Source organism: Sorex araneus, chromosome 5, assembly GCF_027595985.1.
Source record: "Sorex araneus isolate mSorAra2 chromosome 5, mSorAra2.pri, whole genome shotgun sequence".
Classification (NCBI taxonomy): domain Eukaryota; kingdom Metazoa; phylum Chordata; class Mammalia; order Eulipotyphla; family Soricidae; genus Sorex; species Sorex araneus.
The window spans coordinates 155,464,090-155,476,261 of NC_073306.1; the positions used below are offsets into that span (position 1 = coordinate 155,464,090).

Sequence of the window (12,172 nt, forward strand, 5' to 3'; positions counted from 1 at the left end):
TGATTTGGAGCCCTCAAAAGGACACAACAATATAAATTATGACATTAAAATGATGTTTCCTAAGAGTTCCGACCCAATTATCAAGTGGATCTGTATATTTGGAGTTTTCCTCACGATGGCTTTAAGTTTTCCAGGGTAGGCAAAGTAACAAGGTAGGGAGAGGTAGTTTTTATGAAAAGATAATTTGTAGGGAAAAAAAAAACCACAACAGTAACGTAGACATTTCCGACTGAGTAGTGTATTCTTCACTTGATCTTAGCCAAAAGGCCGAGAAGCGATGAGTAGTGTATTCTTAAGCTTAAGAGATGTGTCAATTTTTAGGGCACCTACCATGTGCCAGGAGTAACATTTGATGCCAAAAATACAAAAATGAATTGGGCAGGTCCTCTTGCTTTCATGATGGGACAACTAAAATATCCCTCAGTAAAATACCTCACTGTGTGTCTGAAGTTAGACTGGGGGCTTGCCCAGCTTGCCCTGTTAAGGGGCAAGGGTCAAGGAAGGAGAGATGAGGCATTCTTAATTCCAAAATAGAGCTGACTCTTGCTATTTCAAACTCAGAGTGTCACCGCCGCCCCCACCCTGGGAGGCGGGGCGGGGGAGGCGCGAGAATGGCAGAAATTGCCAGACACATCACAGTAGAGATAAGATGAAACCACGACATTTTCTCCCAAAACATAATGGAAGGAAAATTATATATATGCATAACTTCCCTGAAATAAAGGGAACCTTCTGGTACAACGTGTGTTGCTAGGGATTTACTCCCCACCACCCCCCTTGCCCTTCCCAGAAGACACACATCACACAGACACCAGCTCAGAGTTGCAGGAGCTCAGAGTTGTACCTCCGTCCTTGTGTGCAAAGCGGAAGGGTGAAGGATGTGATCCCAAAGGGTTAAACGGAAAAGAGGGATGGCTTCGAGAAGGCCGGGTTGGTGATGAACCAACACCATTTCCCAATTTGCAAAACTCCGAAGTTCGAAGCCCCTGCAGCCTTCCACGCGCGCGTCTGGGTGCTGGTGCGCGGGGCGCCTGTGTGCGTGCGCGCGCGCGCGTGCAGCCGACTGCGCCCGCGGCTTCTTTGGCTTTGGGAAAATCTGAAATCCCCCCCTCGCACCCCATATCGGCGGTGCCTGGGCGCGAGCCCCCCACCCTCGATACCCCCTCTTCCCCGAGCAGTCCCCCTCTCCGACTCGCGTGGCCCAGGCAGCCTCCGAGGCAACTGGCGAGCGCGCTTTATTTATGAGCGGCGTCCGCAGCCTCCGGCTCCGGGAGCCCCCGCCGCCCGCCAGCGCCGCGCCTGGGTCACCTCCGGGGCCCGGGCGCTGGGGGCCGGCCCGGGCACCGCCCTCGGCCGCAAACTTTGCCGGAGCGTGGGAGCGAGGGCGCGAGCCGGGCTGCGCGGGAACGCGCCCGCCTCACCTCTCCCGGGCGAGGTGCGGGATCCCAGAGCGCGGCCGATGGGCGGGGCCGACGCGCGGGGCGGGGCCGGGGCGGGGCCTGCGTGGGCTATATAAGGCCGGCGCCGGCTTAACTTCTGACTTGGGGTTATTTATTCGGGGCGCGCGCAGACGGCGGCGGCTGGTGGCGGCGGGGGAGGCGGTGGCTGCCGCAGACGGGGCTTAAAAAAAAAAAAAAAAGAAAAGAAAAAGGCGGCGGCGAGTGATGGGAGCGCGGTGGCTCCCGGGCGCAGGCGGGAGCTGCCGAGCGTTCCCGGCACGGCGGGCGTGCTGAGCAGAAAAGGGGCGTCCGGGGCTCCCCCGCGGGCTCCAGAGCCGCGGGCCGCCTTTTTGTTCGCCTGCGCTCCGCGCTCGGCCGCCCGAGCGGACAACTCCAGTCGCCACAACAACCCACCTTCCCGCAACAGGGCGAGTCTGGGGCGGCCGCGTCCGTCCTATTGTTTAGACACTTGCCAGGAGGAGCTCGGGGGAGCCCGCGGAGCCCTCGGCTCCCCAGCCCGGCTCCCTGCCCGGAGAAGGGGGCGCCCCGAGCCGCCGGCCGCCCCAGGGAAGGGGCTGGAAAGGAGCCCGGCCAGCCCGGGACTGCGGCCGCCGAGTCAGGTGCAGCGCCGGGAGCCGGGCGGCGGCGCGACGTCGGCGGGAGGCTCCCACCGCGGCCGCGGGGGACTGAGTCCGAGCCGGAGAAAAGTTCCTGCACTTGGAGGAGCAGGACCGACGGGGACAGGGGGCGGCGGCTGCCCGGGGCGGCTGGAAGGGCTGCGTCCGCCCAGGTGCCCGCCAGGGTCGCTGCCACCTTTGCCATCAGGTGTCTGCAGGGGAGCTGCGACGCGTCGGCGAGAGCCGCGGGGCTGACCCGCGCGCGCCCGGGGCTGCCGTTCCACGGCCCGCTGGGCCCTGCACGGACTAGCGGATCCCACCGGCGCCAGGACCACCGCGCTGTCCCCCAGGACACCCCGGCACGACCCGGGAGGGGGACACCTCCACCTTGGCCTTTGCACTCCTTCCGGCTGGCCTGCACCCCCGCCGCCCTCGCCCCCCACTCCGCTCTCGTCCAGCCGCTCTGGTCCTCGACTTGGCCTCTTGGATTTGCTCTGCTTGGGGTCGTGACTCGTGGATATCCCTGCTGCTGGCTGCGGCGGCCCGGCTGCCCTTTTGTCTTTGCTGCGTGACCTCGGGGAAGGCCCTGGTGCGGAGCGTCGCCAAGGACGCCGGAGGGGAGGCGGGATCGCCGAGACATCCTTCGGCGAAGTGCATGTGTGTTTGAAAACCCCTCTTTGGCTGTCGGGAGGCTGAGACGGCCGGGAGCGGTCCCCGCTGCCGAGGAACCGCACGCCAGGGAGAAGCCGCGTGAGTGAGACGCGCGGGGTGTCCCGCAGCGCCGCCCCGCGCCCCAACATCCCACCCCCCACCCCCGCCCCGGGCTGCGCGCCCGCCCAGTGCGCCCCCGCGCGCCATGCCCAGTCGCCTGGCGCGCTCCGCTCGGGGTCCACAGGGCTCCGGCGCCTTCTAGCTTCGGAGAAAACACTTTGATCGAGGCCACGTTTCCTGGCGAGCTCCTCGCCTCGCTCGCCTGCCACTGCGGAACCGCTTTGGGAGAGAGAGTCGCTGGAATCTGAGCATCCCCTGACCCGAACGGGCGCTACCAACCGTTGCACCGCGACGACCCCGGGGAGCCCCCCATTTCCTCCCCCCAGCTCTTTGACCACCAACTTGATCTTTGGGAGCTCGACGACTCGTGACTGTTCCTCGGGGCTCTCCTCGCAGCCTCCGCTAGGCCGATTGATCTCCAGGACCTAAAGTTGCCCGAGGAGCGCCCGCCCCGCTGCAGGAGGGCGCGGGGAAGGTGGGAGGCGTGGACCTGCGGGCTCCGCCGCCCGGGCGCGTCCTCCGCTCCCTCGCCTTCTTTGCGGAGCCTTGGGCCCGAACGCCCAGGACTAGCCCCGAGCCAGCCGGTGGGCCGCAGCCCCTGCCCGGATCGCGCGGAGCGGCGAGCCCCGGAGAAGCCCCCGGCGCCAGCGAGCCAGGAGGCGGCGCGCGGGGGGAAGATGCGCGGCGCGGGCTGGCCGACGCGGTCCCTGTGGCTGGGCTTGGTGCTGGCCATCCTGAACCAGGGGGCGCCGCAGGCGTGCCCGGCGCAGTGCTCCTGCTCCGGCAGCACGGTGGACTGTCACGGGCTGGCGCTGCGCAGCGTGCCCCGGAATATTCCCCGCAACACCGAGAGACTGTGAGTATCCCCTGCACCCCCCCCTCGGCTCGCACCACCCCGGTCTGGAGACCCAGACCGCCGAGCGCCAGTCGGATCTGGGCCGGGCACCCTCTCCCCGGGGTGGGGTTCGCCGGGACCCGGGAGGGGCGGGCTCGGCGCCCGCTCTTGTCCCGCCACCCGGGCGGACGAGTAGTCCGGGTGTTGGGCACCTGGAAGACTGGCGCGGGGAGGGCACGGTCTAGGGCGCGAGTCCTCGCGGGGGTCCGGGGAAGGCGCGACTTTGTTCCCCAGAGTCCATTCTCGAAGTCACCTTGCGCGGGCACCCCCTGCACCCCGGATTCCCGCTCTCGTCCCGGCGGGTTTGCGGGCCGGGTGGTTGCGGGGGTGTCTTGGAGGCCGGGCTCTCTGGCTTTGTGTGTCTCCCTCCTGGGGACGAAGAAGAGGGAGAGGAGGCCTTGGGGCAACTGAGTTCCCCGAGGGCGCGCACGTCAAGGTCGCGGTGGGAAGATGCCCCAGGACCGAGGCAGGACTTGGGTGCAGACCCCTTGGTCCATGACCCCCCCCTCATCTCTGGAGGTGGCGGCGCGGCCCCGGGGGCCTACCCGAGTGCCCCCCTCCACCCTCGAGATTGAGAAGTTGGGACTGGCTCTTTGGGGGTGATGGCTTCGGCGACCCCATGGCATTTCCTGCCCGGCGCCCGCCTCCCGCCTTAACCCCCACACCTTTCTGGCACTTTCATTGCCCGCTCACGTGGCGGCTGCGCCCCCTTGCCACCCCCCCCGCCCCCCATCCAATCCCTCTTCACGCTCCGCTGCCCTGAAACCTCCCGCCTCCCGGTGTGTCCCCGACTCTTCTAATGAAGCAGTCACCGCAGAGCCGCGCTTGACGGCCCACGCGCGCCTGCCGGGGCGCCCCTGGCTCCCCAAGTTTAGGGCCGGAGCCCCCGAGACGCGTTCTCTTTGTGATCGCCCGGGCCGCTGCCCGGTGCTGCCGTCCCTGAGCCCTGGGCGCTCTGGGGCCGGGGCCGGGGCTCCAGGGTAGGGGGCGGGGAGTATCGCCCCTGATCTTGGGGCGGGGGGTCAGGAATTGCAGATCCCGGTGCCCCACACAGCTGCACCCACGTGCCCGACAGCGCCGCAGGTCCCTTCCGGCCCCCAGCTTAAAGGCCGGAGTTGAGCTCTTAATCAAACCCGGGCTGAAGAACCCGAGTCTCTGGGCTTTCCCGGGCCCCAGTCTGTGCGCTGGGCCCGAATCTAAACAGTCCTCGAGAGTGGGAGAGCGATTGGGATTCGAGTTGCAGCAAACAGCCCAGCGTGTAAAAACAAAAACAAAAACAAAAACAAAAACAAAAAAGCCCCAAGCACTAAGGAACAACTTGGCAGTACTTTGCACAGCGTGGAAAGCGGTTTGGGGAGAAGACAGGGCTGGAGAACTGAGCCCAGTTTGGGCACTGTCATTTCATGCTCTTACAAAACTTGCAAGTTGATGCACTCACTCAGTTCCCTCCCTGCAAAGGCCCCTGGGGTGGGGGTGGGGGAGAGAGCCAGTCAATTCCAGGTTCTTGGAATTTCTTAGGTGGAGAAGGAAGACCCCCTAGAAGGGAATCTACCTGGGAAACCCCAACCCCCCAAAAAATGTTGACTCACTGTTGGGTTATTAAACTTCTATCACTGACGAACGCAAATCACGTTCGAGTCGGATTCCAAAATGATGGAGTGGAGTCAGGCAAAGGAAAACTCTCAACTTCTAGTCAAAAGGTCGCGGTGGCAAAGCCTGGTTTTAACTTGAACTGGCAAGATAGATCTTGTCCCTAAGATGCCAGAATAGGGGGGGGGGGTCGTGCCGTTTGGAGGACACAGTGGTGCTGAAATCTGAACAAAAAGATCAGGGCCTGAAGACCATTTCCAGGACTGCCCTGGTTAGTGCTTCTCAGAGCAGCCCCCAGAGCCGGAGTTCCCAGAGCTGCACGTGAGGACTTTAGTTTTCAGACAAATCTAGAATTGCTGGATAGTAAACGCCTCGCAATTCAAGGCTTTGAACTGCAGGCCTTTTGGTGGTCTTCAAAGTTTTTCCTTCTCTTTAGGAAGTTTGGCCACCATGCCACCTAACGATAAGGTTCTGAATTTTAAAAATAGCTTCCAGGGTAGAAATAGAAAATCGTTCCTGTTGACTGCCTAAAAGGGAACTTTTGCGGGGGTGGGAGTGCCTAACTATAATAGTTAAGCAGCAGAATACCTGGCAAATTATGTACACTTCATACAAAAGGGAAAAATGGAAAGCACTCCCATACACTTACAAAATGAGTTTCCTTGATAACACAATCTCTTTTTCCCCCCTGTCATATGCCCTGAAGGATAGTTTCTGTAAACTTATTAAACCTCATTAAATTTTTTTTCAGAGGTTATATATACCCTTCTGTCTTTTACTGTGTAAACTACTTTAGTAATTGGAGCTGAGGTTTAATCTTAACGTTTTAAGTTTGCATTTTCCTTTGTTTAACCACATATTGATGGAAATGAAATGGAACTTTCATTTTCTTCCTTTCTCTTAGGGATTTGAATGGAAATAACATAACACGGATTACCAAGACAGATTTTGCTGGTCTTAGACACTTAAGAGTTCTGTAAGTATGTTTTTTGGTGCCTTAAAGACTTTTGTTTTTGTAGTTGTGTATTTCTGATTCCTTACTGTTTCAGTGACATATGCATAGAAAATGTTAAAGTCTTAGTTTCCTTTCTTTTTATGTTTATCGTTCTACTATAATTTTTCATCAAAATGTAGGCTTTTATTTTGAGGTTGGATGGATGCCATAGAAACCATATTAACAAAAATGATCTCAAATGTTTGCTATAAGATGGCCTAAGTGCCTTATGCATATAAAAATGTAGAATAGTTGCTTTTATGATATGAATAAGTAATGTGAGCTATTTGATATACTTTTAGGATTTGAAATTAACTAGGAAGAATTTAAGTGGGTCTGTACTTTATTATTTCTCAGATAAAAAGTTCAAAATTTGCAGCAAACAACAATTAGCTGTAAATGTTAACATTAAAACCCAGCAGTTCCTTGCAGTCTTGGGAGGAAAAGGTTTCTCCTTAAAATACATTGTTCATACTTTAGTTTACTTCTCATATTTAACATATTTTTAAGTTTGGTTAAATTGTAGCTGTATTATTCTTTAGTGGGTTAGATTAGTGGCAAGCAAACCATCATTTGAGATTCAATGTAATGTAAAATTGTTTTACTCACAGATTTATAAATATTTACATCACAGTGAGCATATGCTTTTGACCACTTTGTGCTTAATGTCTGTCTTTTAAAAGAGCACATTCTGGCCATCATAACTTTACCACATTCTGGTATATATATATAGGAAAATTGAAATAAGCGATGATTGTCTCTGTATTGATCTGTTTAGTTTAAAACAGTGGAAAATAGGTATATTAAAAAACAAACAAAAATAGCCATCAGAGTGGTGTATGTCTTATTCCTCACAAAAGCCTCCAGTGAACTTTATGGGGGGAAAAATACATGCATACTTTTTAAGAAAGTTTTGTGATGTGGACACTGTTTTCTTTCCTGAACTCTCTTTGATATTGCGTTTCCAACCAGAGCAGTCCTTTGCTTTATGAAAGATAGTACGTTACACATTTCAATTGCTGAACTAAAACTTATTCCGTTGGTGAGTGGTAACATTAAGACTCCTGATATACTTTGCATTTCAGTCAGCTTATGGAGAATAAGATTAGCACCATTGAAAGAGGAGCATTCCAGGATCTTAAAGAACTGGAGAGACTGTAAGTATTTTCAATTCCAAAGTTATGACGACATAACTGTATTTTTTAAAAAAAAATTGTATTACGAGGATCATGACTTCGATTTCCTGTCTCACTCTTCCAAAGGATAGAAAGGGGAAAGTGAATGAACAGTTTTCATACTACTTTATCATTCAAAATCATAGAATTTTTACATAAGCAATACTAATTTGTGTAAAGCTAAAATAAAGACTTCTAGTGACATTTACTCATTTGAATAACAATTGCTTTGGTACTTAGACACGTACAAGATTTTTTTCTATTTATATCTAGTGTTTATAATATGCTAAGCAGGAAAGGCACACTAATTTTATTTTCCATTATGATACATTATAAAATGAAATTGTTGCTTTAGTAATTGTTTTTATATCCATGTTGTTGCGTAATGTTATTAGTGACATTTGAAAAAAGTTAAATTTCTGTGATTAAAGATCTTTGTTATATTGTAAAGTTAAGATGAAATTTGTTAACAGCTATTTGCAAATTTATATCAGATTTCTAACATTCTGGAATTTTTCTGCTTTTAAATAATTTAAATATTAGTAGAAATGTAAATAAGAGTCCCATCAGTGTGGTCATTTTAACATTGATTCTTTTTTCAAGAATACTTTTTTATTGACTTTGGACTTAAAAATCTATTTTTCAAACTCAAAATCTTATGGACATATATATATGTTATTATTTTATGTCTACAGTATATGTCTACAAAAGAGAAATTCTGTAATAATTGGAATAAATTGTATACTTTTTACTTCTAAGTATGAATTCCATATTATAATTTTATATTTCAGACATAGTTGTTTACATTCTAAGGTCAAGTAACAGTCCTGTTAAAATGAACAACAATTAATTAATAGGTTTCCATAATCTGCTTTATCACAGTCACTATAGGCCCTATTTAAAAATAATAAAACATAATTTCATTTTGTGCGTGGAAAATATTCAGTCACTGGGCCCAAGGGCAAAAGTTAATTCTGTGTAATTTTAAGTAGAAAAGTTGCCTGTAAACTTCTAAGATGTTTGTAAATCTATTAGCTATATTTTTACTACTTCTAGTAAACAAGCACAAAAATGTCTTATTTATTGACTAAAAATTTTGTTCATGATAAATGTTACAATCTAAGATCTATAATTGTAGAATTCTAAACAATTAAAACCATACTTCAAGTTCATTTTAAGGATGGTGAGACTGAGGTAAATATTCATTTAAATTTGTGAATACTTGATTGCTGGTAAATAACTTGCAGAGGTATATTTAAATCATGTGTGTAAAAAAAGTCCCAGTTTAATTTAAATGATTGGTAGGATGGATAGATAACTTTCAGTCATTTACACAACAGTATATTTGATTTAAAAAATCCTTGGTCATTACATGAAAACTATTATGGCTCTTAACTTCCACATTATTGAAGTTTTATGCAAACTCATACTTTCATATACAATAGTTATAATTTTAAACATTTTGGAAACACTAGAAAATACCAGTCCTCATTTTTCAAGCTACTTTGGACTGTCATTTGAACATTTCTCTTGAATAAATTAGCTTTCCAGAAAAATTATTAACCCACATGCCTTATGATCTGAAATTTGATTAGAGTTGTAAGTTGGTGCTATTTTTTTTTTTTTAACTTTTCCTTCCCCGGGGATTGTCACTTCATCTCAGAGCCATTTTCTCCTCTGCTAAGAGGCGGTCAGATGTTTCAGAGTGGGAGGATGATTTGTAATTTTGAATGAAAACTAATATATATGCAGAACTTCTTTAAATCAGCCCAGCTGTTGGGTAAAAGCAAATATTTCATATTTGTGAGGAAAAGCTGAGAAAATTCCTTTTGTTTACAACTGCCAAATCCATCTGATGGAAGCACATTGTTATCTGACAGCCAATTCATCTCCTTGGACTCTGGAATTCAAAACCATTTCTTAGGAACATTGTGGATACACTTTTCAAATATTTTTTTTAAATACATTAAATGGCATGGCAGTTCTGCTAAGGAATGCATTTATGTAATAGTGACACAAACTGTTTTAAATTGTGCTCAATATTTCCTTTTTGAAAATCAAAAGGGACCTTTGCTGATAGTCCCATATTCAAGAACTATGACCTGTCATTGTACATGTTTTTACTCTTGTAGGTCGTGTCATTAACTTGATAAAAGTAATGCTTTTCTTCCCTCCTCCCCGAAATGAAGCTGTTAAGAGATTACACTAGGAAGAGGAAGTTATCTATAACCCACTCTTTCATTGTGTGTGAACTATTTTTTTGCTATTTAGGTGTGATACTTTAAAAACTCAGGCTAAATTACTAAAAGGTATACAGGGCAGATTAATTCTGTAAATTTTATTATTCCCTCAGTATGGCATTTGTTCTTTGTGTGAAGAACAGAAGAAAATAAAAGCATTATTTATGTGGAATTCAGGCTTCTGAGATTTTCTTTCATTTTAAAATAACAAAAGTTTTCCCTCCTATTTTGTGAGAAAGTCAGAATGATGTTTTTTAAAGTTTTATGTGGGTAGAATTTTCACTTGACCTAGAGAAACAAGACAAATTTGAAAACTCGAGATAAGATCTCTGCTGTTTTAGAAACCCACCTCTATCTAGTCACAGCAGTCATTGAACTTCACTTTTACATCAAATGAGAAAGTCATTCTTTGCAAATCATTCCATTAGAGCCACAAAAGAAAGCTATGTTTTCCACTTGAAGGAACAGATGAACTACAAGCTTATCAGTCAAAATGCCAAAAATTGGATGGGTGTGAAAAATCTTCCCCTTTCCTTTTCTCCCTTCAACCTTTCTTTCTTCCTCCTTCTCTTTCTTCCCTCCTTCTCTTTCTTCCCTCCTTTTCTCTGTGCATGCCTTTCTCATCTCCTCACACCCATATTTCGGTTGTATAGAAAACAACCTCAGATCAGATGCTCAGCATCAGTATGTGGTGATAAATCACTGCAAAAGGAGTACAGTTCAATCCCGCCCACACACCAGGAGCACATGTTACTTCCTGTTTTGACAGTATGCTACTACACGCCCAGATTTAACATGTGCAGTGGCAGATTTCCATTGGGGCTGTGTTTTGTGAGCATTACCTGCTCTTCCAGGATTAAAATGAAACCTTGTGAATGTGTGCCATGTTGATTGTATGACAACATGTATTTTTAATAACAGTATTTAAATGATATCTAATGTAAAAGCATGAGTAGTCTCTGGAAATTAGAACAAACTACAAGTAAGCTGTAATAAGGAGTTACATTTATGAAATATACATCTTCGCAGAAATGCCTGTAATAAAGCATGCATGCAAAATTAATGATTTCTTATTTCTAGGCTGTTTCCTAATGATCAAGTATATCATATCTCAGGACACAACAGACTTATGGGCTGGTGTAAATTCTGTGGTCCACTTATAGTTTGTTTTTCTGCCAAGCTGATGGAAAAGAAAATGTTCATTTTAATGAAAAGCATTGTCATGGAATTGAAATCTCAGTCTCATAAAAGAATATCTTAAGACACAGGTGTTTTGTTTTGGTTTCCAAGGTGGGTGCTGAATTGATACCGCTGTCTGCACACACCATTTATGATTGTACCCCATTATTGATGCCATAATTCGATGTGAATCCGAGACACTGTGATGTGCTAGGATCTAGGATTCTTTTCGTCTGTGTTTGTTTTTTGAGCTCCTAGTGGAGCTTAGGGGACCCTATGGGGTGCTGGGGATTGAACCTGGGTCAGCTGTGTGCAAGGCCAGCACCCGGTCACTGTACTATCTCTTCTGCCCATGGCATGCTAGGATTCTTACTGAGTATGACAGCTCAAGTTCGGATGATGTAGTGGAAGAGGTTTGAAGCAGAAGCGCCAGTTATGTCCCGGTCATCAAAGATACAGGAGTTTTTATTCTCACTTATCGGACAGGTTTGTAGACCCCCTATAACACATTGCTCCTCTCAATGTAGGAGCAAAACCAATTTTTGGAAAAGAATGCAGGCCATCTCTGGAGCTGCAGTGATAGCACAGCGGGTAGGGTATTTGCCTTGCACATGGCCCACTTGGGTTCAATTCCCAGCATCCTGTATGGTCCCCTGAGCACTGCCAGGGGTAATTCCTGAGTGCAGAGCCAGGAGTGACCCATGTGCATCGCTGGGTGTAAGCAAAAAAAAAAAAAAAAAAAAAAAAGAATGCAGGCCATCTCAAAAAAAAATTCTCTGGACAAGCTGAAAAATACTGGGTTATTTTCTTGGGAAAGACTTTTTAATTCTGTTTATTTTCAAGTTATTTTCTGAGTTTTTTTTGGGGGGTGGGTGCATGCCAGCATTGTTTTGGGGATTCTACTGGGTTCTGAACTCTGGAGTCCCTCCTGGCAGCGTTCAGGAGATAGAGTCAGGATCAGCCTCATACAAGACAAGCACCTTTGCTAGCTCCTGTTCTGTCTTCTGTCTCCCTGGCCCAACTGGGGAAAGGCTTTTAAAAGAATGTGTCAGACTTGGTAGTCGACTCTGTGTAGGTGCACTGCACGGAGAGAAAAACACTCTGCAGGGTCAAGCGTGTATATCATGTCATCATCAGTGATGAGCCTTAAATGCCAGTTTTCACTTGTGCATAAGCTCTGGGGACCAACTTTAAAATCACTCTTCCATTCATTTTCTCTAAAGTTTTAGTGCATGTGCGTATTAGTTCACAGAGTCTCAGCTCCATAGGAGG

At 48.3% G+C, this 12,172-nt stretch overlaps 1 protein-coding gene across 3 annotated transcripts in view; it reads left to right on the forward strand.

Moving 5' to 3' along the window:
- Window positions 1-3,482: 3,482 nt before the first annotated feature.
- SLIT2 (slit guidance ligand 2) overlaps window positions 3,483-12,172 on the forward strand; it is a 342,896-nt gene continuing 334,206 nt past the window's right edge. For all 3 annotated transcript variants that reach the window (XM_055138864.1, XM_055138863.1, XM_004616540.3), the window contains exons 1-3: window positions 3,483-3,683; window positions 6,217-6,288; window positions 7,392-7,463. In XM_055138864.1, coding sequence (XP_054994839.1) covers window positions 3,505-3,683; window positions 6,217-6,288; window positions 7,392-7,463 — 323 coding nt within the window. In that variant the 5' untranslated portion in view covers window positions 3,483-3,504. The remainder of the gene's footprint in view (window positions 3,684-6,216; window positions 6,289-7,391; window positions 7,464-12,172) is intronic.